We start from the raw sequence: 26,168 nt of genomic DNA, 5'->3' as shown, positions 1-26,168 counted from the left end.
TCAGCTGAAAGTCACCAGTTGTGGGATCCCTCAGCGCCGTGACTCGAGCTCCCCTGGTGGCTGCTTTGTAGGTGCAGTTTGCCCTCTACTTGAAGAGACACTTCTGATTCTGTCATTTGTGTGGGTGATGTTGAATTAGAAACTTTGTTGTTTTGAACTTAAGTGAATTTTCTGTATTTACTACGGTTGTTTTGTCTCATTATGCCAAAGCATTTATATTAAAATTATCTTGTATCTGAATCAAAATCATTTATTAAAAATAAGTAACAACCACGTGCTCCACCGTTTTGTTTTTATTTTCCTTTTACCCAAGTGAGGACGTAACACTTGGCAAGAAAGTGAAGAAAGCAAATCACACAAGGACTCTTTTAGGGATGGAGAGGAACTAAGAGCAGCAGCAGAAAGTGAAGTCACAAATATATTAAAAGTTGTGTAAATAAGAAGAAACGGAATATAGAGAAAGCTATATTACTGATCTTCTCAAATGAAACAATAGACAGCATCGTCTCACTGAGGATGAATGGAAATCTGCATAAAATGTCATTTCGTTACAGAAGGGAAATTCCAGGGAGTTGTTCGTAACCAGGGTTCTCAAGCTCAATCTTGTGAAGGAGGAAGGAAGGAAGATTTTTTTTTTTTTTTTTTTTCTCACCAGCGACTCCACATGATCATAACACAATCTTAATCCTAAACTGTTATTTTGAGCTCAACTAAACAAGCTTTGAGTGCAAAACACAATTTTGGCTTTAGCGCATGTCCACATGAAAAATGATTGATTGAAAATGTTTTGAAGGATGACTTTGCCACACTCGACTAGCAGTGTGGAGGACGCTGGTCAAGACCCTGTTTCACCCTGACAGAATCAGACTCGAAGAATGATTCACAACTTACTACAGTTAATACGGCCTGTTTATGAAATCATGACTGCTGCAATTATGCTTATGTTTAGAGACAATATTAGATCACTGGCAGAAACACCTTGGTTTGCAAGCACACCTCAACAAAACTGTTAAATGCAGACCAAAATGACGACCCACCAAGGAAAGGTATTTTGCATTACAGTCTAATTTATCATATCAACATACACATTTGTGCATTTACGTCGCAAAAGTGTCACACTTTGCATCCGGAAGAATTGGCAAAACTGAAAGACAAGGGGAAATCTGATCATTATTACAATGACGTACAAATGCTCTTGTTGCCCTTTGACCTGGTGATCCGAGGCCGACTGGCTTCCATTGATCTCTCTGGACATCACACGACAGTCAGCGTGTGTCAGCTCATTCTCTTCCGCCGCCATCTTTGTCCCCCCTGGTGTCGACGTACATTTCCGTGAGAAAAAGGTCGAGCTCTGCGTGTTACATATCTGATGTTGTCGAGAGAGGTCTGCTGACTCCGCAGCACTGATCCAAAACAGGATGGATGTCGATCAGAGAACCAATCCCGCCAACACGCCTGAAGCCTCGAAGTTGAATTTAAGCGGCCACACTGCCACCTAGTGTTCCCTTGTTTGGTTAAGCATTAAATAAGGCAGTCATGCTTCATTGTTCATGGCTACACTGTGAAGCAAATGTGTGCTAATAACCAAACGGTTTTGTTTGAAAGTGAAAAGTGTCCATGTTTAATTCATACTTCTTCTGAATAGTGGAAATATTCTGAGGAGAACTCTGAATTACAGAGTGTCCTCTTCCCTGTTTGTTTCAATGATGACTTAAACAACTCATCTGAATTCTGAGCTTGTTTACTGGTGCGACAGCTTTGCACATTAACAAACAAGCAGCGCAGATGAATATGGTCGAATGAGTTAAATCACAATTTAGGCGTCAGTAGATAATGTGTGCTTCGTGCAGCCTCACAGTATCATGACGTGGTCTTGGATTCCACTTTAAACTACTGATCACTTCCTCTTGGGTGGAGGTGACACGTCTTGTCCGACGTCTGTCTGCATTTCCTGTCAGGGGTCGCCCTCCACTCCATAACCTACGTGGATCCTCCCTACTCACCCGAGTCCTCCTCATGTCCTCCTTTACTAATCCATGACTCTCGGTGGCTTCACTTTTCCTATGCAGTAGAAACTTTGACCGTCTCTAAACCATACATAGTGGCAGGTCTCACTACATGTCATACACGGTTTCCCTTTCGGTCTGGCTGCCACCCTTATGTCGCAGAGCACGGTCATCTTCACCCACTCGTCCATCACCCCCAGTATGGGTGATTCCAAAATCCTGAACTCAGCTCTCAACCCTATTCTCCAGTCCTCAATTAAACACGTCCTATAATACATCCGCTTCTCTCCTGCTCGTGCTTCCACCACTCCATCTTCTCTTCCATATCACGACAAATCCCTATATCATCAGCAAACATCATGGTCCTTAGAGACTCCTCACTAGCCTCATCTCACCTTGAATCCCTGCATCGCTCCGACAGCACACCTCACTCCTGTCCCACTCTCCCCATGCACAGCCCTCACATGCTTCTCTGATGCATATGAAGTACTCATACAATGTAACACACTTCCTCTCTAGGAACCCTGTCTTAGGTTTTCTCGGCCTACAAAGACAGCGCAACTTCTTTCGCAGTTAGAAACATCCTGACAATGAAAGAATTGGATGGTCTGTATGTTCATGCCACAGTAATAAATATTGGCATGAGCATAGATGACACGCTGCTATGTATTTCCTCTACATGAAGCATTTTGTCTGTATTTCTCCAGAAGATGCTTCATCTCTTTCTAGACTGGCCTCACTATTTCGCACAAGTGTTTTTTTTGTACAACCTCAGTATTGATTTAGATTTTTATGTAATAATATTCTATTTCCTTTGGCTCTGCTATTAACGTTTTTTTTTTTTTTTTAGCAAGATGGCAACAAAAATCTGTGAAAATACACTTACATGCAAATGTTATTGGTGAAGTTGTTGAACATTTGAAAGCCAAAAAAGAAAGAGGAACTTGGGACCACAAAACTGCGGTTTATTTTTAGCACACCGATCGTGCCGTGTTGAACTGTAGACCATGTTTTCTGCATTCTGTACCTGCTCAAGTTCACCTGATGTTTCCCAGCTGACCTACAAACGTCTGTCACTTGAGACGACGTGATTGCTCACAAATGTGTAACAATAGACTTTCGAAACTGAAGTATGCGGAGGTGCGCTAACTGTCGCAAACTGTTGTTCAAAGATAGCAACACACCTGGCTAGTGTTGTATTACCAAGAGCAGAAACCAGAAACATCTACAGGACTACTGAAAGGACTGACACTACATGAGAGGAAAACATTTTTTTATTTATTTTTTTATGCCATCAAAAAGTCCATAATGTAAAAAGGGTTTTCAAATTCTAAATTGAGAACCAGATTTGGTCACACAATAATTTTGGGTAAAAGCTGTTGGTTTTGTGTCCTATTTTGTTTTGCTCTGCTTAGATAGAGTACAAAAATAAGTAGAGTACAAAAGCACAGAACAGCCCTGTTCTCAGTATCAGGTAGGTTTTATCTGAGTTCATTTTTGTGAAGGGGAAGAGGAAATGCCAACGTGGACAGAGGAAGTCAGATTCCAGTTGGGACGCCGATAACAAGCCTGCCTCTCTGTCTCTCATGTCGGGTCAGGATTGAGCACATGTGCCATGGTGGCGCTGCTGCATTCACCGCCCGCTCGGAATGCTAAACAGGACGTTTACGTCCGCACCCATCATCAAGACCATCACCACCATCGCTGCACAGCAGCTGATACCAGCGTAACTTCAACTTCCTGTTGCGCAACACCGAACTGAAAGCTTGCTAACACGTGAATGAAAACGATCGTGCGGTTTAAATGGTGTGATCAGCACACAAGAGCATGTCATGCCATGTGCTCACAAGGGTCTACGAAGTATTTCCGCCAATTCAGTTTCAGAGGACGACAGTCAATTCCTCTGCCTTGCTTGTTTCTGATTTACTGTCAACTGAGAGACCTGGCACTGCCAAGTGAGAAATGGATGAAGTAGTGATCGACTGATGTGGCTTCATGAAACAGTGTCCTCAGTTTCAGAGCACACTAGATGGCACTCTCGCCTCTAAAAACTTTGGATTTGAACAACTTTGTCAATGAAACCTCACATCATTTTTAAACTCCACCGACTGAGCTTTGAAAATAAGGACACTGTCTCATGAAGCAGCTTCTCTCTAGGATGGACTCCAGAGTAATGGTACAAACATTGAACTGTGTGTGTACTTTGCAGAGGCTTAAAAAATACATCAATATTGTGCATTGTGCACTTACTTTTTAAGGGACAATGAACATTTTAAAATGTGGGGAAATCGAAGCGCTTTGAATAAAGAGGAAAAGAAAGTATCAATATATTATTTAGATGGTTACAAGAAAATGAAAAAGGTCAACTATAAAAAAAGATCCTTAAAAAACACTTTATTAGTGGTTCTATAAAGAGAGACAAGCACAGAAGAAAAAGCAGGGGAAACACGTTCATCTGCCCCCTCACTGATGAACAAAAGCATTGTTGTTTTTGTTTTTGCTTTTACAGTAAAAAATTGAAAAAAAGAGTATGTTGTCAAAATTTGCTCGTGATTCCTTGTTTCTTTTTTAAGTGCTCCACTCTGCTCCTTATCAATTCCTCTATAAAGGACTGACTGCAACTTTGTTATGGGTGAATCTGATATGATGGACATGAATGAACATAACTTAAACCAAACAGTGTTGCTTCCCCTCTTTCTCCACACCACACTTTCTCACATGTCCACACCTTTTTCAAGACATACGAACATAAAGTCGTTTTTGACTAAGGCCTTAAATAATAACTGATAAAATATTTTCTCTAAACTTTATAAATATGCAAATCCTACAATGTTTGTCCATACAGCCAGGTGGGTTTCTATAACACTGTTTGTTGGTTTTGGCATTGCATTAGTTACTGTCTGAAATCAATGGAGTTTATGGAGGGCAAGAACCGTACCTTTCTCATACTCAGAAAAAATACTCATCCATTTACATCAGGGTTTTACCTCATCTTGACTGCTGAGATGTACAGCAGTCAAGATCATGTTATATAATGTATTTTTCTGGCCCACATCTGGACCGTTAATCGTTCAGTCAACATTCGAAATACTGAGGTTACCCTTCAGTTTCAACCACCTCGTAGGGAAGAAAGACCGTGACTATTCATCAGTTCATTGGCACGGAAATGAATCTTTCATAATCATCTTTTCATGTTTCTCCTGTTGGATACAGTTCCTTCCCACTGGGACAGACGAAATGTGACGTAACCACCATCTGCTTTTGTAGCTATGTGACATACTTTGTGTGTGTCTAGAGTAAGTGTAGCATGACGGCGCGTATGTCATGCATTATACCTGTCAGGGAGCATTTACTTTCCAGAAGTACATTTGGGTTTTACACGCTTGAGCATTTCTTGGCAGAGACTGAAGCAGGCATTTGGAAATGAAATGTTACAGACGGGGGGCAGAAAGTAAAAGCAGATTGTTGCGGGTGATGTTTGGGCCCAAAGTTGGCATTATATACATTATACCTATTAAAATCATCGCAAAATTTGAGAAGATCAAAGAGTCAGGTACACTTTGTTTTTTCTGTAGCTTCACTCTCTGTACATATGTCATATTTGTTGACAAGAATACTCACTAATGTTGTTTTGTGGAAGGTACTGCAAAGCGTCTTAGTCCAGTGACACATTACTTGTATCTGTAATGAACCTTCATGAGTAAAGACAATCTTTGCACACGAATTAAAAGCTCAACCAAACCAAAAAAATATTTGACAGTTTGACGGTGACGCTGGCGACCAGAGCCACGCTGATGTGGACATCCATCTCAGGATGAAAGCACCAATGAGATATGGGCACCATTTTGGGACACCAGGCGATTCCTCTTCAGGGATTAAGCAGGAAATGTGCCAAAGTGCCATTCATGGTACATGGCTGCATCCTGCTCCCTATTTTCTTTCATTTCCAAAAGGCTGTTACTATGACACTGAGAAATCAGATTTATTTGACCTGATAAAAACGAAAGATCTATGAGAGATCACATTTCCTGGGAAGTTTAATTCCCTCTTCTTTTTGACAGTGTGCAGTTGCGTAAACCTGCAGTGACATGACATTGATGCTCAGGGTTAAGAGGAATCGTCTGAGTTCTTCGGCTCACCAAAGCTGGCTCTCACCTCTGACCTGTCAGACCTCGGTCCAACACCCCTATTTCATTTGTGAACAGTTATTTACACCTCAGTGTTAAATGTAAGAACCAATTGAACAATTCTTAGCTTATAAAGTGCGGGACGTGACGTACATATGATGATAGAGAAGATAAGATGGGCCCCGAAACCTATGCTAGATTTCAGAAAGTATCTGTGGTATAAATCTTATGACAATAACATGCAAATATTTATGCGATACTCTGCACATCAAAAAGCAATTGCCTCCATTGACTTAACAGTCACACAGTCAAGCCTGTGCAAATTCCTCAAGCAAACATGCTTGAAACGCGCTTGAGGAATTCGTACAATTTTGGCTGGCAGCAAATGGCGCCAGAACAGAGTCAGTATTACTTGTCAATGATAAAATGTTTTACAAGGCCAAACTTAAAGATTTAAAGAGCCTGTTTTGGCGTGTGGGGCCGGGCAGGTCTATGTGCGGCCAGGTTGGGTGGAGTCTCATGAAACATAAAAATGGCTTTCAAAAAAGCAAAAAAAAAAAAAGAAAATTAAGATTGAAATGTATGGTGCTTTTTGTTGGTCTTTTTCCAACACCAAAAAATACAGAGCCGTGTTCAGGTTTGCTTCAACCTTTTTGAGTGACTTTGGCGACATTTCTTCCAATATTCCAATGAAAGTCCATTTAACCACATATAGATTGGAAGAATTCATAAGCCCTGACTGACCATTCACTTTAACCAGACTTTTGCCTGTTTTTGAATCATCCCTCCAACATTGAGAATGCCAACATTAACTGGAAGCGTCAACACTGGGGAGGATTCAAGCACAGAATAGCACTACTGCTGGTACATGTAGGTGCCAACGGCACGTACACTCAAAACACCCAAGATTATATGGAAGAAGCTAATAAACACAAACATAATCAACACTGAAATAAGAACAAAACACAACAGCTTCTACAAATCGGTCACATTTGACTACTCAGCCCACCCTCGCCCTAAACCCTTAATCCAGTCCTAAAACACACTCCAGATTGAAACAGTGACTCTCACGCACTAGACCAACCACACTTCTCTGCAGAATGAATGGAAGGATTCTTGTTTTTGAACCAAAATGTACAAGCCGCTGTGAGGGCTTCAGGTCGTGTCAAGACAGCCTTGCCAGCCTCAGGTCTGGAATGATGTGCAAGCCTCAGTAAATCAGGCACATGATGACAGATGCGGTCAACCAAGCAGGAATCCACCATGCGCTCACTGCTACCAAAACTGATGCACACGCACACGTGGGCACATGGAACGACTTAGAGTTGTGTTTCCAACACAGGACTTGGGAAGTGTTGATGTGCCGTGATTCTGTAACGCTCTGAAGCTCTAAAGCTTTTTGGGACTGTTTACAGATGACGCCATTGTGGAGCAGAAAACACTGCAGTAAAATGCCGCCTACTCAAGAAAAAAGTTATGTTACAGATCAATTCTGGCCCAGCACATGAGCAAGAGTCCGAACAAAGACTGTTTTTCTAATCTAGGCCTGAGTGGAAAGTGCATCTGGATGTAACTGATGTTGTTCCAGTTATGCAACGGGACTCACGGCTGACGGGAGATTGTAGATTGTTCTGCAGCGCTCCCTCAAGGCACTGGCACTGGAAAAGAAAAATACGAATACGGATGCACACACACGATTGCCCACTTACTCCAGATGCCCTGAGAGAGCCTGAAGGCATCGTCTGGAGTCAAGAGTGGAATGGAAAACAAGTGCCACCTTTATAGTCAAGTAAGAAAGTCTACATGCAGATTATCAGGAAACAACAACGGCTTCCCACTGACGGAAAATTCCCCAAAATCTTGCTCAACCATCAACTCTAAGTCGACCATTAGTGAGTTTCTCTGCTGTGATTACAGGTCTGTGTTGACATAGGCTGATAAAAATGCGATATAAAGATGCGGGCCACTTGTTTGCCAAGAACATTGAAAATATTTTGTCTCCCACAACTGTAATGGAGTTGTGTACATTGGTCGAGGTTGCAACATATTGCAAAAGACAAAACAGAGTTTGAGCCGTGTGTGACCCCAAGTTCACATTCGCACCATAATGTCGCCATTGTCTTTACAAGGTCTTTCCACTGATGGGCGTCTGAGGTCATTGGACTTGCATGTTGATTTCAGGAATCCATGTTGTGCTCTTCCTCTCTCTGACATGCGTGAGGCTGAGTGAAATCTGAGCCTAACCTGAGGGGACACTTGAGAAGATGGCAAGGTGGATTCTGACCTCAATCCATGTGGGGTTGAAAATGGATCCCCAAGTACAAGACACGCCCACAGGCTTCTCATCTTTCAGCAGGAATAGTCCAGAAAAAAATATCCTCCTGGTAAAAGGATTTCACTAGTCTGTTCAACTGGCCGGGTCTCCCCAAAAAGGGTCAGTGGTTTGACTCATCGGATGAAGATAGCTAGATAGATAGACGGACGGACGGACGGACAGATAGATAGATAGATAGATGGATGCTCAAGAACATTCTGGCTCGTTGATGTGAAAAATGAAGAGTCTACAGGGGGGTTTTGGAGTCTTGGACAGAACCACACAGACCCTGGGAGAACATACAAAATTCAATTGCAATAGCCGCTAGCACGAGCTCCAATAACTGCTCTCCAGCATTAGCAAATATTTAATGGATCACAGCTGATGTTCAAAGCACAAGAGCCCCGCGGGACAAAGTAAACCTCATGACGTTTAACCAGATATGATGGTGTATCAAATTACACGGGCCAATTTCCCAGATTGAGGAGAGACAGCGTGATGCTGGGAGGGATTGGTCGGTGAGGAGAGTCGGTAAAACGGTGAGAGCCACAGAAGCAATAAGTAAAGGGTTGATAGCTTCTGCCAGGGGGAATGAAAATACACCCCCCAAAAATAATAACTGGTTACTTACTGGAGGTCCTGACTTTAATGAGAAACTTCATTTTGTTACCTTGTGAAGATATGTCAATAAAGCCAGAGTTAAGAGGACTTCATTCCAAAATATACACCCACATCTGCCACAAACTGCATTGGTGAGTTGCTTGGGGGATGCGTGCTGCAATGTTGATCACAGATCAAGCTGTCAAGGTGATTTTCAGGAGCTGAGTGGGAATGGCTCAACAGCGGGACTCCACCTAAAACGCAGGTTAAGAGTAAAGGACGAGGCATGGGACACATTTATGTGGAGCCTTGAAGGGTGTCCGACCTCACCTGAGTTTTGACACGTTTGGAACTATGCACTGGTGAATGGGCTAACGTTAGTCCTCCTGCAAGGCATGTTCACATCACGGCTGCCAAACTGCTCTTAAATTGTCTTCTGAAAAAAGTCATCAAGATATTGGCCTAGTGAGCACATGTGTAGCAGGTCTGTGCAAGTGTTGAAGAGAGATCTGGAGTAGTGACAGGGATGGTTTCTTCTCATGGCTCCTCATTCATTTAAATATCAGTCCCTCAAACTACACTCAGAAAGGAACAAAGACAATGAATCTTTTTCTTTGAATTCATCGCCTAGTACCTTCAGAACCATCTGACAGATGAGCAGATGGAGAAAATAGTATTTTCAAGAGAAAAGCAGTGTCTGGCAACATTTGGCAGAAAAGGAAGGGACAGAGATGAAGAGAGTGCTACTCTAAGTGTCAGCTATTAACTTTGGACTTGGTATGTGAGTTTGGCAAAGTGGTGCTCCAAAACAGACGGCACAGATGCTGGTGCTAGAAACTTGTCTGTACGGTAAACCACACTAGCATCCTGGGATTCGCAGGAACATTCAGGCAAGTGTTCACTCATTCTGTCTGATGCTCAGCCAGAGAATGAAGGAATTATTTTGCAATGATCTGCACCCTCCATTGATTCCCTGCTTCTTCTTGTCAGCTGAGTCCAACCTTCTCACACCTTTTCCTCTCACTGTTTGAAAGAAGAGGTTCTGTCATTGTTTGTCAGCTACTGAAGCAGTTTAACTTTTTTTGGTGCTGAATCTCATGTCAATTTCATGTCAAATCATTCAAATCCAAACATTTTAGAGTGTGTAAAAGCCTACTCCATGTTACTCCAGTTGGACTTGTTTTGACTCTCACATTATCAAAAATAGAATCTATTTTCACACATCGATGTGACCCAAGCAAAGTCAACCTCCAAGTGCAACCTGGTCTCTTTACCGTCTATCTTTGTGATGTAGTTTTACAGATTAATCTGAACATTCACGTAACACTCTCTCAACATAAGGAACATGCTAAAGTCTGCCACCGTCACCTACACTCCCACTTTACTGAGTTTCTCTCTCATGATTTCCAGTATGTTTCCCGTTAGAGACGGTGTGTCGTATTAGTCTGCAACATTACTCAACAAGCCTCCACACGTGCTCCGATTGGGCTTCATCAAATTACATTAGAAAACTTGAGGCAAAACGCAGAATAGATTACAGGAAATCCGCTGCAGGTTTTGTGCCACTACATGAAGATAGATGTCGGGAATCCTGGCCCAAAAAATGGATCTCTTCAATCAAAAATCCAATTTCCACAGGCAGAATGACAAGCCGTTACAGGAATTCATTGAGATCATTTTTAAAATGTAACCCTTTATTTAAACCCTTTATAACCGCTGGTACATTTAAAAAAAATCTGGAGTTAAAGGAGTAATATCTTGTTTGTCATTAATAATTGGTGTTACTTTTTTTTTTTTCTTCAGAAATCGAAAATAGCTGAACTGAGCATGCTGTCGAGTCAGCAAAACTAACTTCAGAAGTTACTTCTCAAAACAAAAAATGGACAACAGTATATTTCCTAATCAAAACCCCCTCAAACTAAAACTACATTCAACATTCAAAGGACAAAAAAGGCAACTTCCAAAGTATTATATTATCCATGAAGGTCATATTCACCAGTAAAAAAATGATAAAAATCACAAATCATAAACTCCTTTCCACAAAACAACCCGGCTTAACTTCCTAAAAAAGGTGCTTCAGTCCGAACACTTTATGAAGCGGTAATTTAACTGACGATAGTCGGCAAGTGCTATTTGAAGCAGACATTCACCCTGAATTAATGAGGAAGCTGCGACTCACCACATAGTAGAAGTGCATGTCTGATGTCAAAGGTGGCTGCGGCGGGGAGGCAGGTAGGAGTGCGTAGAGTGTGGGGCCATCCAGCAGGGGCATCGGTGGCAGAGCTTCCAAGTACTCCAATTAATGAAGACCAACGTGGGCTCCTCTCGTTGCTGCACTGTGGACTCTTTCTCTCCTCTTGACTGCACTTGATGTTACTCCTCCCTCTCTCGGCCTCCTCCCTCCCATCAGTCCCTCCTTCATAGATGCAGTCTCACTTCCTCTCTTTTTCCTGTGCCATTTACTCTGTGATCTTTGTTGTTGTCTGCTTCCACAGCTTCACTTTTCTTCTTATTTAAATCAATATTTCATTTTTAACACCACTAAAAAAACCCATTTATCTCTTTGTTTTAAGGCGTCAGCTTGATGCTTCTCTAATAGAGTCTGACTGTCACCCTGCGTGTAGGTTCTTCCTGATGAGAACATGACATATAAATTCATATATTTATGCATAGAAACCTTTACATAAACAGATGATCCGCTAATGCTGCTTTTATGAAGATGAGAAAATATGAAGTAAAAATCAGGAAAATGCCTTAATCCCTTGTCAGTGTGTATTAAACTCTGCCTTAAGCATCTGCTGGTTTTTAATCCACCAGGTGAATATGTGATTGTCTACATGGTGAAAACTGCTGCTCTTTTACATGGATGACAAAAGAAGCCACACACTTTAATGTCGTAAAAGAGAAGTGATGAGCAGTGAGCGCTCCTGCTGACAGTCCCTCCCGGCCTGGACAGCGCAAATATCCCCTGGAAGCTTTGGCTGCATTACATCACAGCTCCATGTGTTTATCTTGACTAAACTTATTCATGTTCCTCAAGCTCAGACTGAGGCCTTAAAATCCTACAGTGTGTAAAACCAGATTGTATGAGCACTAGAGTCATGCATTCTATTTTTAAGATATAGACATATTAGTTTGTGTGTCTCATAGTTTGAATTACTTTGTTTAATGTGGCAGATGCTTCAGTGCAGTCAGCCACCTCCTCATGACCTGAATGTCTCCAGGACCCAGTGACGTGCACATCGGATCAGAGCCGACCTTTCTCACCCTGGTCATGGACTGTTTGTCCCGCTTCCCTCAGGCAGGAGGCTACGGATCCATTTCCCCTCGGCTGTCAGATTGATGAATTTGTGATCAGCTCTTGTTGTTTGTGGGATATTTATACTTCTATTATTATTTTGTATTTTCATTTATTTTTATTTCATTTTGTTTTTGATTATTTTTTTTATATTTTATTATTTTGATTATATTTTATTCTTATTCTTATTCTTATTCTTATTCTTATTCTTATTCTTATTCTTATTCTTATTCTTATTCTTATTCTAGTGTTTTCATTATGGGCACTTTCCCAGTTGGTGGGATCCTCACTGACCTTGGCAATAAAGCTGATTCTAGTGCTCAAAATGTGTTTTGCTATTAAAGCCAATATTGCCCACTAGATGGCGGTACTCGCTAAATGGTTTCTGGTGTGTGTGTGTGTGTGTGTGTGTGTGGAGGACCAAGGAGGACCACAGGCCCAGTCCAGGAGGAAGCCGCCCCTGAGAGTCGAGGGACCGGTCATTATGTGAGTTGGCTTTCACACAGGGAATCATGAAAGCTGCATCTTCCCCGCAGCAGTCGGAGCTTCCTCTGTGGTAATGAAGAAACCAGTGTGGACTCATCCAAAATGAAGCTCCAGCCGCTCATATCTCTTCACTGATGGCACCGCACGGATGTCTCCATCCATTTAATATGATAGCACCCAGTGCGATTTTAACTACTGCCCTCGCATTAAGCAGATATTTTTAAATTGATGATTATTAATTCAAGGAAGGAATTACACTTTTATCACAGGGATTTTAAAATGCTGAACTAACAGTGAACTGAGTGACTTGGCACCCTCTCTCATTATCATCACAGCTTCTGCACACGTATAAGGAGCATCTGCAACCAACCCTGCGTGTTTTTAGCCCACTATTTCTCGATAAGGTGAGACCTTATCCAGCAGCACCATCTAAACCCAGTGAACCCTTTCTCTTCTTCTGTCCTAACACCGGAGTCAGGGATTTATGTGACGATGAACTCCTCTGGCAGCCGCTTGAATCAGGCTGATACAGTCCTGAACTGAGTCGATTCCAAAGTTCGGGTGACAAGGGTTTATACTGAAAGGTGTGTTTCTATTCTATTCTATTATACGTTACGTAACGTTACGTTACGTACTATCTTATCTTACATTATATTATATTATATTATCTATTTTTCATTAAACGAATCATTTTTTGACAGTTGTTTGAATTGAAATTGAAATTCCAAAAATGGCCATGAATCATAATGGTATTGACGTAATAACTTATAATAACTAATAATAATAACTCTGGCTACTTCCTCTAACCCACACATCATGGTAGCTCTCACTGTCCTAGTTTCACTTGAATCACCTTCTAAAATGCCTGGCTTGCATCAAGAAATACACTGAACATTACACATGTTTGCTCTCCTTTTGTTTTGTGTTTTGCCCAGGAAGATTATTATTAACATGACACTTTTTGTGGTCAGACTCTGTCATTTTGGATGGTTTGTTTTGTCTTGATTCTCTGTGATCTGAGGGCCAACAACACATATCTATCACACACAACCAGCAGCGTGACCATGTTGTGGCCACTCCTTTAACTGTGGACAATAGAAGGCTGTTGCAAAAAAAGTACATTTGTCCTGTCAAGAAGAGAGAGAAAAAAAGTTCAAAATTGTACCTGTACTGCACATATTTTTTGCAGTATACCATAGACTTGCAACTAAAGCTAGCAAAACTAGAAACATACATCGCAAATGTTGTGTGTCAATGCACTCATAAAGACACGAAAATCATCAATAAGCAAGAAAAATAATTTATTTATGATATAATCATTTCATCACATTGCCATTGCTTCACTGCAGAGACTCTCGCAGCTACAGACCATCTGATGGGGAACATAAACCATTCAGCACATTAAGGATTATTCCTTTAAATACATTTTTTTTTAAGTCGGAATAACAAAAATAGAATCATTCCAATAAGCTCTTCCTTGAAGACTTCTAATCTCTGGGATTTTAGAAGCTGCGTGAACAGACCCCCAATTGGTTTCCCCTTGCTGGAGTGGCTCCCTAAAGACTGGTACATTTGACGGGGAAACAAAAGTAACACTCTTTGGCCCAAATCCGCTGCCGCAACTCTCACCAAGACTTTCCTATAAAGCTAGACAACGCACGATTATCAAGCTGATAATTCACATGGCTTATAACAAAAGGCTAATAAAAAGGACTTTAAACAGAAGGAGGGGGGCTGGGTATAAATATCAAAGTTATTTTGGGGGAAAATGACTGAAGTAAGAATAGACTGTTCAGATCTGTGATGTGAAGGAGGGACCTTTGGGCTGCACACACTATGTGGAGATGAGTAAACAAGACTTTGTGGACACTGCAACATTCATACATACATAAGCTGTCGAACAGTGCATTGAAGTGCTACAGTGAAATGGCTGCCGTGCAAGCTACGTAAGGGGAGAAAGAAAGAATGACCATGTATTCTAAAGGGATTGGATTGGAGTTCAAATGAACATATGTCAGGTGAGATTTTCTTAAAAATTCTCAACAATGGACAGGGATTTACAAGTGCTTTAGCTGCTAGCTGGCCTTACCACGTTGTGATGGAAGCTAATGCAAACATATGATGAAGCAAAATTCGAATGTGTATAGAGTTCACAAAAACATTGTGAAATGTTTTTTTACATAGCTCTGAAGCGGTGTGATTCAATATGCTAACAGCTGTAGCAATGCTGAAGATCACGTGTTCGTGTGGCTAAGTTGCTAACTCGGGTGTGTAGCAGCGCTGAGAGGAAAGAGGTGTTTCCAAGATGTGGTGGAAGATTAAAAATTTTATTGTGCAGCCCATTATTAGACATTATCCATAGACATAATTCTATTGATACTTAAATAAGTAAGTAAGTACTAAAATTATAACTGTTCAAGATAAATATATCTGATGTATAGAGCAATAATATTGTATATCTTTTATAGTGTGCTTTTTAAAACTCTGATATTCATAACAGATTTTAAAACATGGAGGTTCACCCACGACAAACTTGGAGTGAATTCATTTTCAGTTTTTATTCTTTATAACCATTTGTAAATCATTTTTATAGATGCAAAAGAAGTGATCAACTCTATAATTTCAGGTCAGAAACATATTGAAAATTCCTTCTTCACAATTACTTTTGGCAATTTTTGTTAATCTTTAAAGTAAAAATGATTGTGTCTCATGCCAAAACCCTCCTCCCTGCCTCTGAAAAAATAAACTTTGACAGAATAATACACATTTCTTTTACCAATGTTCCCATATATTGTCATACCTGTACCTCTACTTGACAGTGTGTCTGTTAGGCTCCAGAGACTAAGCATTTGTGCATAAAATAGCACATTAATCATATATATTTTTTTATATCTCAGCTTATCCATAGTGTGAACAGCAGCTGCTCTTTTCTCTTTTCACTGGCCAGCTCCTTCTGATTCATCATCCAGGGATCCTGGGAAACTACTGTGTGGGATTTAGTTAAACTTCCTGTTGCTCTTGACATGTATTGCTCTTAAAAAAAATCCAAAAAAAAAAAAAAGTAAAATAAAGTTTGGCTTTCGCATGACCAAGAAAAAAAAAAAAAAGAAACATATTAAAAACAATAACACAGTGGTGCGTCCACGATGCACCAAAACTTCAGTATACAAGGCAAACAAACACAGTTTTACAGCTGTAGCTTTTTTTCATTCACTAAATATTTAAAACAAGCATCGCTTCACGTCTAGATGGAGATCATCTTGTAGATCTTTTCTTTTCCAGTCAGGCGGATGGAAAACCCCCCCAGCGACTGTGTGTGAAGTATCCACTGGGGTGCGCTCTGACGCAGCAGCACTCGGAGATTGGACCTCCTCATCCATGCAAGTGCCGTGTCACTGACGAGCCCAAAATAATCCCGGGTGTTTGTTTTAAATCCAAAATGTAAAATCACAATCACACCTTGCTTCTATTTGTGCACAGCCGTCATTCAACCCACCATTCATGGCGCAGGAAGTGAGATATAAAAAGTCAAAGAGCTCGGAAATAGAAGAATGTTTTTGGGAAACCAAGAACAGCATCTTTTAACAGTCATTCATTGACATTCATCCGGTGTCACATGGTCGGCTGAGCATGGATGCATAGACTGAATGCAGAGATGAGGACAGGGGCTAAAAAAAAGGCAGAGGAAGGTTAATAGAAACTGGGGGAGGGTGTGTAAAGAGAGGACAGGATGGAGGTGAAGAGAGGAGGCGATACGGCCAACCACTAGAAGGTGCAGAGTGGGTGAAGATAGCACAAGGCTCACATAAAGAGAAATGGAAGCCTCCAATGAAATCTGGCAAAGGACATGTCACTTGGATAAGGAGGAAAAGCTTCTGGATTTTTTCTTCATTAAATCAAGACTTTGATAGCCGTCTCAAAAAATATTTGCAGCATATTTACCTCCTGCCAATCGATCAGTGGCTTGGAATATCACCATTAGAAACTAGAATCTAGATGTGAAGGATGAATGGGCCACATTGTCGCCATGTATCATGAAGCACTTGGTATGCGCTGAAACTTTTACCCAATAAAATAATTGAAATCTGGATCTGCCACTGGTGACGAAACCCTCTCTGTCCTGGACCCAAGTGAGTGCCAGATATGGGTCACAGCTTGAGTATACTTCACTCCAAAATGAAGAATGATATGGTAGCAGAATACAGTCGGTTTTTGGAGACATATCCATCACAAGGTTAGAGCCCAGACAGACAGGAAGTTGATGAAAAAGAAACTGGCATGAGCAAGCAACTCTTCTGACACTAATCCTGAACACCCTCTCCCCACAAACACACACACACACACACCACAGACACACTCTCAGGTCCCCTCTGGTCTGTTTTAACAGTCCCCCCCAGGTCCCGTCACCAGGGACCAGAATGGATTAAAAAACCCTATGTGATAACCAGCCTGCTTCATACTCTCCGCTTAGAAACTCCACTGGCTGGATTACATCTAGCGACTTGTGAGAACACACTTACAAGCACGCACTCATGCGGAAAGATCTGTCCGACTCGTCTTCACTCACAATCACTTTTAGTGTCTTTACATGTTTTCGGTGTCTCCATGAACAAGCTGTTCACTCTTTTGTTTGTTTTCTCTTAGCTTGCTGCGATGTAGATGTGTATTGTACATGGTAAAAACAGTTCAGTCCATGAGTGTATGGCATCCATAACAAAAAAATATATATAGCTCACCCATGGACTATGAAGAACAAAAGAAATCCCCAGGGACCTAATAACCATTAAAGTGTCTCCTGTAAATGGCATCCACGAAGAAAGAATAAAGACAAGTGCTTGCGTTCCGGACTGTCACTCGCTGGATGCCTCAGTGGAATGTTTAGTGAAGCTCCAAGTTTTGTGTTCTGTGACATTCTCATGATTGGCAAAAGGATTTTATCCCAGTACGTCCAGGTGATGGATAGTACTTCCTGTACGTTGTCAGAGTCGACATTGTCGGAGTCACCAAATCTACCAAAGACAGATTTCCTTGGCTGCACTCGCAGACGTTTCCCCGTGAATCAGGAGGGTAAACAGAACTTGATGTTGAAGTGCTACTGGTTGTATCTGGTTGACTGGTCGTAATTCCCGTCATTTCTTGGGTGAGGATCTTCTGCAGCGTATTTCTGTGGTCTTTTACAGATTCTGGGACTTGTCTTTGATGGCAGAACAGAAAGTCGCTCCCATCTTCGTCCCAGTGTGTCCTTGTCTGAGTGATCCTCCAGCGCCTTGTTGAACCACCACATTCAAACTTGCCTCCGCCTTGGACAATATAGCAAGAACAACCCTCCATTCTCCAGATGAGTTCACTTCATGAATGGGGAAGTTGGCACGGACAGGGACAGTGACGCTCCAACCATTGAAATGACTGTTCTGTCCAAAGTGTGCTTTGGCTGAATTGGACAGTACAAATGGGCAATCAATAGTTGGGGCCAGTGTTTGGGGCCTTCTAGTCAGATGCCCCAAGAATGGAGCACAGTCGTGTTCTTGTTTGCAGACAGACACAACCTCACTGATCGCTGGCTTTACCATTTCCAGAAGCCACTTCCCCTCCCTCGGAGCTTGGTAACGTAGCAGCTGAGAACTCTGTGACGCGTCGTGCCAGCGGGTTTGTGCTTTTCAGGAGCTCCATGGCAGAGACCCTTGTGCCACCGCCCGAAGACTTGCCTTTCTTCTGCAGCAGAGCCATGAAGTTCTCATTGCGGGAGCTTGATCTCTGGCTGCTGCCCAAGGTGAGATTTCTGTAGTCACTGCTGCTGCCTGCACTGTGCTTTACTGGGGACACCAGACTCTGCCGGCTGCCGAAGGAATCGGTTGGCTCTTTGCGACCCAGAACCTTTCGTTTGGACCTGAATGGAGAAAGAGAGAAAGGCTCAGCACTTTTCAACAGGTTACCACACATATAAAAAAGTTAGCAATTCAGGAAATAAAAGAGTAGACACTCATTGGGCATAGTTCTGAACTGTCAAACTTGGTGTAAATAAGGACGTATTCTACAACGAGTCCAAGTTTTTCAATTCAGCTCATTGGTAGACTGACCACCAGAATTCCTATTTGTTAGCAAGGAGGAATATGAAACATCTGTTTTTCTTGGTGCCGCACACTTGATCTGTTGACCTGAAAGACCTAGTTGCTGCAGCGACTGCAAGTCTTCCTCTGAATTTCTGATTCATTTTTCTGAAACTCTTCCAAATATTACCCCTTCACCGACTGTTTGTATATGCGTTGCTTGGAAACAGCCTTCCATTTGTGAGCTATAACTTTCAAGGGTTGTATTGTAAATGAAATGGCTGCTGCCAAAAACACCGTAACTAAGTGACTTGCAGAACAGAGCCAATGTGGAGTGTGTGAAGAGACAATGTGCTTGGAATCCTTACCTGTGGATGATAGTGAACAGGTCTTCTGTAGTGTGCGTTGTCGGGGTATTGTTGAGTAAGTCATCGTCAGTTTCCTCTGCAATATGCAGCACTGTGGGTTCATTGGTTGTTGAGTCGTCTGGTAAAATCAAACATCACCGATTAAAACTTGAATAAAACCAAAACCATTTCCCTTTTCTGGTTTAGCTCAGAATCTGAATTTCTCGATTGGTTAACATTTAGATTTAAAGTTTTTTGGATATAACATTTAGATATAATACTTAAAATTTGATATATTTAGATTTAAGATTCATATTTAATATTAGATTTAACACATAAATTGAACTATAACATTTAGATTTAACAGATTGAAAAATCTATTTAGATTTAGACTGAAATGTCCGTCAACAAACCTCTGGTGCAAAGTCACACTGCTTATGTCGTTTCAGGCATATAGCGCTCAGTCACCTGAGGCAAAAGATCTCACCCTTTTCTGAGTGCCACTCATGTCAAAGCGCACCTCTCTAGGTGGGATCAAGACCGCCCCAAAACCCAGTTTGTTTGTGTACTCGGACTCACGAACAAAATTTGTCGAGTTGAAACAGAATCCATGGTGTGAAAGCGCATATACTGTACAGTATATGAATCTCAAACACTCCTTTAAATAATATTTCCTCACTGCCTGCTCCCCAACCGCAACAAAATTCATGCAGTCTTGCATCTTGTCCACACAAACACAGATTGTTTGCTATCTTATCGTCTTTCCCCCTGCCGTTATCAAGAAAAACGCACCACGACGATGGAGATAGCGCAGGCGTCCATACAAAACCAGGTCTATGCATCGCTTTATAATGCCCTGACAATAAAGATGGCACAGCAGGTGCCGCGACATGAGGAAGAGTGGGAGGGGCGGTGGAGGCTAGTGAGTGTTGCAGGAACTCAAATAAATGCCCTGTCGTATACCACAATACATTTGGACTAAAAAGATAAGAAAGAATTTAAGAATGAAGACCAGGGACTGGTGCTTGTGCACCACCAGGGGCCTATTTACGGCTCTGCTCTGTGAGGACGAAATGACAATCCAACACCGAACTGTCTCTCTCCATATGGTGAGTGCCTTTGCTAAATGCTTTTCCCAATGCCAGTTCAATGTCTTTCCCGAGCAGCAACAAAGTATCTGCGGTAATGAGGCTGGCGATCAAACAGAGAATAAGAAACTGCAGGTATGATTTAAAAACAATACTGAAAAGAGCATGTCTGCTTGACATGTTGACCACAGTATAGTCAGTTATCAACACACACTTTAAATGAAATATCTCTACCTGCTGCTGCAGTAACACTGGCCATCTTCTCTTCCAAGTCCACGAAGGATGACCTCTGTGACTTCATCATCGACTGCTTTGAACTGTCTGCATCAAAAAGATTATCATCTTGTTCTTGCACTTCAGGAACACAGGGAGCAGGGATGTCTTCTGGCGGGAATTCGCAAGTAGGGGAGGGCGGCCCAACAGGGCTGTCAGTTGGTACGGCCTGGCGCTCTGGATTACCATTTGAGGGGGGATGCACAGACGAAGAGAGGATCGAGACATTTGGCTTCTTGGGAACCGGGGGTGGAACCTACAACGAAGATATTGAGGAAATTATTGAACAATAATATGCAAGATCTGATCCTAATTTAGCTTTGCGATGATCTCATACCTTGGGTTTCTTCTTATCTGACAGTTCTGCCAGGCAGGAGATTGTCATTCTGGAAGGCAGGGTCTTGCTCTTGTCCAGTAGGTCCGAGGTTTCCTGGCTACTGCAGGGAGATGGAAGTGAGCCCCCATCCTCCGGGCCGAGTTTAAACTCTTCGTCTAATTCAGGCTCCAACACTGGGTCTTCTAAAAGAGGCTGGGGGTCAGGTAAAGGAGGGAGCTCAAAGTGAGACTGAGTAAGGAAGGGATGATCATAGGCTGATGGCAAAGTGCTTATTGAATCTGTTGATGCCGATGGACTGATCGATTGAGGAGGAGGTTTTTTGGGCTTGGGTTTTTTCATGACTTTATAAATGTTGCCCAGTGGCACCGGGCGCTCTATAGGGGACCCAGGAGGTGAGTCCATGGCGAGGGGAGAGGTGGACGTTGGAGGTGTAGACTTGAGGTACAGGTTAATTGGCCTCTTCGGCAAAGGGGGTTTCATTGCAACAGGTGGTTTGGGTTTTGGGAAAGTTGGTGGCGGGCTGGGATCTTGAATGTCTCGTCCGTGCTGTTCTTCTTCGATAGTATCAGATGCTCCGTCAGGGCAGTCATCTAAGTCTCCCCGTGAGACAGACCGAAGTCGGATAGTCTTCAACTCATTTTGGGTGACCACAGGTAAAGCTTGGGATGAGCTCGGACTGACTTTTCCAGGTTTAGCCGCTGTCGAGGTGTCGGAATGTCTTCTACTGGCTTTCTGCTTTGGTTTGATGGATGAAAGCTCTAAATGAGCATTCCCGGGCATTTCAAAAGATAATCGAGATCTGGCTGCGGGGTCTTTGGGTGAGGGTAAGGAAGATTTCCTTTCTGGAATTTTGGGGCGCATTTTACACCCTGATCCTACTGTTCCTGCGGTTCCTGGGCCTGCAGCTTGACTGAGAGGTACCGTCGGAGTGGGAGTTTCTGACTGGCTGGAATAACCACTTGAGGGAGACATAAGTCCAGGAGGTTTGAAAGGAGAGGACGCCTTGGTTTCAGATTCAATTAGAAGCTGTGAGGGTGACGTGGCTCTGGAGGTGGCGGGTGAGTCAAGCAACGACTCTGAGCTTCCCCTGACTTTCATGCACTCAATCACGGTGGTCCCGGTCGCTGTGCTGGAGCCGGATAAAGACCTGACGAAAACAGCAGGGTAATAAAGGTCAGGTCGAGCAGAAATCGGTCTGTGCAATGCAGTGTTTTGGTTGGACAGGAAAGGAAACAGCTGTGGAAGAAAAGTATCTCAGCAGAATCCCAGCAGCACATCTGCTGACAAAACTACTGTCATATGAACTGAAATAGCAGATGTCAGTACGACAACAATGAAACCTGGCACAGCCACAATTAAAAAACACAAACAAAACTGGATTAAAGATGAAAATTGGATGGTACCTGTAGGGGTCATTGTTCTTCCACTCTCCAAGCTGCCAGTGATTGGAAAAGTTCAGCTCCGTCTCTCCATCCCTGTCCGGGGCCTGAACTTCCAGGCTTGGTGGTCCGTCACTGGCTCTGTGACTCATCTCACCTTCACAAGCTGCAGTTTTGGATGAGCTGGGTAAGAGGAAATCTGGCTGGAAATCTGGAAAGTGGTCCCTTGGAATGTGAAGGCTTTTCGGCCGACCATCCCGGTACAGTCCTCCCTCATGGTGGATCCTTCCCTCAGCTTCTCCCAAATTTTTCATTAAAGAAACGCTCCTCACGGGTGGTGGCGGCTTACGCTTGGACTTTTTCAGTGAAATAGACCGAGAACGTAAACGCAGGCGTCCTTCAGTACCATAGTCCGAGGCTGTGATAGAGATTGTGTCTGCAGTACTGGTACTGTCCTCAGAGCTCCCTCTTGGATACACCAAGGCGTAATTGTCACCCAATCCCAGGAAGTTATGATGCTGTCTGTGGTTTGCTATTATGTTCCCATTCCCAGGAGAAACGCTTCCCTCTGGCTGACCGAAGTCACCCTCTTGAAAACAGAAGGAACCAGAATCTGTTGGGGTGGATAGGGAACGTTCGCGGAACTTGAATGCGTTGGCCGCCGCTATTGAACGTGCTGACCTCTCTCTACCCCTGCCAGCCTCCCCAACTCTTCTTTCAACTCCTTTCACTCCATCCGCTGGCGCCCCTTCTGTTTCACTTCTCTTCCCGATCATGTTGGTTGCCAACAAAATCTCTGGCATGTTGCCCCCTCTTTTGCCAGAAAAGTCTGACACTGATGTGAAAGAAGAAGAGTTTGAGCTTGCCGACTGTCCAGAGTTCACCAGCATCACACCTTCAGACCCTCCACCCCCTATAATGCTGCGCTGCTTTGGTGGAACGGCAGGACCTTTGTTCATGCTGTAATTGTAGGGTTCATTCCAAGCTGCAGGAGAAAAGGTAGAGCCTTTGGGTCCGTTCCAGGAGGATGAAGGTGTGTTTGAGCACAGCAGGGCAGAATGGTCCATGGCTCGTGGGTGAAACTGGTTTGGTGGGCGTTGCTCCAAATCTGCAAGGGTAGCATAGCAGATAGATTGAGTCACCTGTGACCCACATGAGGCAAATTTAAAGCGACACAAACAAATGTGCATTGCTAATACAGTGACCTATTGCTCACATGAGAGATTGAGACCTTTTTTAAATGAAGTATTCCACATTCACATCACTATTTCAGAAGTGCTTGGCTTAAAACTGCTAAGTGGTGAAGCCATAGTGTAGAAAACAAGAATCTTCAGTCTGACCAAAGGCTAGGGATGAGAGTAAACTTGTTCATCTAATCTGTATATAATAACATGAACAAGTGGCGGCCTAAGTGAAAAGCCTAACTTTTGCAGATGGCGGTTGAGGGATGAGGAGTGATGTCAGTCACTCCTCATCCCTCAACCTCCAGTGACAAGGGCAGGGCGTCATCACTGTTTACGGTGTCACCGTGAATACCACTGTAGCCTTTGTCCCCTGTGGCTTCAACTATGTTCACGTTTTCTTTCCACACTGCCGCTACCTCTGACCATGAGTCCACCACATCCCCAGACACGGCGAAGCACCAGTATGTGCTGCATGTGGAACTGACACTGCGACGGACTTGCTGTCACTATGTGCAGAAAAGCAGCGCTGCTTCAGTCACTCCTGTCTCACTGTACAATCATCATCACTGTGTGAATATTCCACTTCAGAATCTGAGTCAGTCCAATTTGCTCACTCAAGAAACTACCACCTCTCTCGTCTCCTCGACCAGGGTGGTGGGTTTCAATCTCTATTTACTACAAACTTTGATCGATACACAGCTGCTGACGTTGCTCATTTTCAAGTTACAAGTGTCTACCATATGCTTGTGTAAAGAAGAAACTACTTCAGGCTTTAAATTCAAACTTGCAGCTCGGCTTGTTTAAATGCCGCAATGCTGCCTGTTGCAATTTCGTGACAGTGATGCCCGAGGGGTTACGTTTATGTGGAAGAAACAAACCAAATGAAACTTCCTGAAGAAAAAAAAATACTGCCGGATCATTTTTGCATCTTCTGTGCATTTGCAGCACTTAGGCTTAAAAGGACCATGACACACCACAACTATTACAAAGACAGCCCCACTTATCTTGAAGCCTTGAATTGGCTCACCCTTTACCTAGGATTTTTTCATTTTTTTCATTTTCTTTGTCATATTTGCAATCTGGTGAACTAAGGATTGGTGTGAGGAGGAATACAGAAGTAGTGTTTATGCATGAACACAACGATATGTCTTTCACTGGAATGTGCATTGAACTGACTTTGTTAGACATGTTTTTATTTTAATGTTGAGCTGTAGGCGAGTTTCTCCTCCTGGTGCCTCCCTTAATGTCTTCCCCACACATTCACCTGCAGGTGAGGTTGCGTCGTGGTCAGAGTGAATCTTCCTCAGGGGGAGGATCTGGTGGTGGGTGTCCGTGACAGGCTCCAGCGAGTGGGGTTGGTGGAGGCAGGGATCCCCTGGAGAGGGGGATGGGGATGCAGAGTGCTGCAGGAGGTCAACACCGTGAAACTTCCCTCCTCCCCCTTCACCTGAGGACGAAGACAGAGGTGAAGGTAGTGAATAGTGATAAGAACGTTAACTGAAACAATCGACTGAAGGTAATTCGAGCCTTTTTGGGGTTTCAAGTCCTAATCCAAGCTCTGTCAGATGCTCTGTTAGCTAACTCTAGAGGATCTCAAAAAACATAAAGAATAATTAAAAAAAGAAAACCAAGTAAAGAGGAAGTAAGACTAAAATGCTACCAGTTTTGCTGCTCTTTATTCATGCGCTTCATTCTTCCTCAATCCGACAGACACCCCTCTTATTTCTGGTCAGGATAGACTTATTATATCTTAGAATATAACAGACATAATTCAAGCAACAATGAAACTGTCTTCACCAGACAGCCATAATGTCTATGTTCTTATAAATTCAGTAAGTGTCAAACATCATGTCACATATGAAACAATGGAGACATGATCCTCCCATGTTTTAAAATATTGTGTCCCTTTCCACCATATCAAAAGACTTCTGAGACATCAATGAAAAGGTGTCCTCTGTGTCCTCACAAGGGTTGCGGTGATGTACTTCATCACCTCAAGGACATCTGTAAAACAGTGACTTGTCTCCTCCTGCATCATCTTAGTTGTGAAGTGGTAGTAACGTCAGTTTCAATGTGGACTCTCCAAAACTATTGTGGTTTGTTGTCCAGAACTCATGTACAGTGATACATTACAGGAACTGCAGGAGCAATTGACAGTGACACAATAGCTAGGTTGAAGTAGAATGTCGATGCCATATAACTAAGAATGAAAACTATTTAATCTTTAGGTCACTCACGGTAGGGAATTTTGAAGTTCTAAAGTCACTATAATTAAAAATAATACATGTCATAATTACACGAGACATAAGCTAAGACATAGGAGGTCAAAGTAATGAGGCATTAAATGGCTGAGTTGCTAAATAAGCGTCGGTAGCCAAAATGCTAATGCTGCCAAGGACTGTAGCACTAAAGGAGCTCTTTCTCCCAGAACTTTGGTTTGCACAGAAGTTCAGGTGGCAGGTGGTTACATTGGTCTCCCTGAGGTTAATGTCCCCAGCAGACAAGATATATCACAAGGGTTAAGTCTGTCTTTATCAGTAACTTACTCACTCACACCGAATCAAACATGGAGCCAGTTTGTTTCATTTACTCGCCAAAAAATATGGGCCTAATCTGCAAAGAAAGAGACAACACCAGAAATGTGTCTTCCATAAACACTCAGCAGCTGATGCTCTTGCTCTT

At 42.7% G+C, this 26,168-nt stretch overlaps 2 protein-coding genes across 6 annotated transcripts in view; both read right to left on the bottom strand.

The window, feature by feature from the left end:
* Positions 1 to 11,376, bottom strand: part of arhgap36 (Rho GTPase activating protein 36) — a 34,859-nt gene extending 23,483 nt beyond the window's left edge. Inside the window, exon 1 of one of the 3 annotated variants that reach the window (XM_053858523.1) lies at positions 11,227 to 11,376. Coding sequence is in view for 1 of the 3 variants with exons in the window: in XM_053858524.1 (XP_053714499.1) it covers positions 11,227 to 11,319 (93 nt within the window). In the remaining 2 variants the exon portion in view is untranslated. The remainder of the gene's footprint in view (positions 1 to 11,226) is intronic. The other 2 variants (XM_053858524.1, XM_053858526.1) reach the window with 2 other exon arrangements.
* Positions 11,377 to 15,859: 4,483 nt separating this feature from the next.
* Positions 15,860 to 26,168, bottom strand: part of nhsl2 (NHS-like 2) — a 98,050-nt gene continuing 87,741 nt past the window's right edge. For all 3 annotated transcript variants that reach the window (XM_053858878.1, XM_053858879.1, XM_053858880.1), the window contains exons 5-10: positions 24,751 to 24,933; positions 22,327 to 23,410; positions 20,924 to 22,070; positions 20,548 to 20,842; positions 19,247 to 19,364; positions 15,860 to 18,718 (exon numbers count right to left, since the gene is read on the bottom strand). In XM_053858878.1, coding sequence (XP_053714853.1) covers positions 18,379 to 18,718; positions 19,247 to 19,364; positions 20,548 to 20,842; positions 20,924 to 22,070; positions 22,327 to 23,410; positions 24,751 to 24,933 — 3,167 coding nt within the window. In that variant the 3' untranslated portion in view covers positions 15,860 to 18,378. The remainder of the gene's footprint in view (positions 18,719 to 19,246; positions 19,365 to 20,547; positions 20,843 to 20,923; positions 22,071 to 22,326; positions 23,411 to 24,750; positions 24,934 to 26,168) is intronic.

The sequence above is a fragment of the Synchiropus splendidus genome, chromosome 3 (assembly GCF_027744825.2).
Source record: "Synchiropus splendidus isolate RoL2022-P1 chromosome 3, RoL_Sspl_1.0, whole genome shotgun sequence".
Taxonomy (NCBI): domain Eukaryota; kingdom Metazoa; phylum Chordata; class Actinopteri; order Syngnathiformes; family Callionymidae; genus Synchiropus; species Synchiropus splendidus.
Note: the sequence above shows the minus strand (reverse complement) of the source record. Positions and strands in the feature narration are given on the sequence as shown.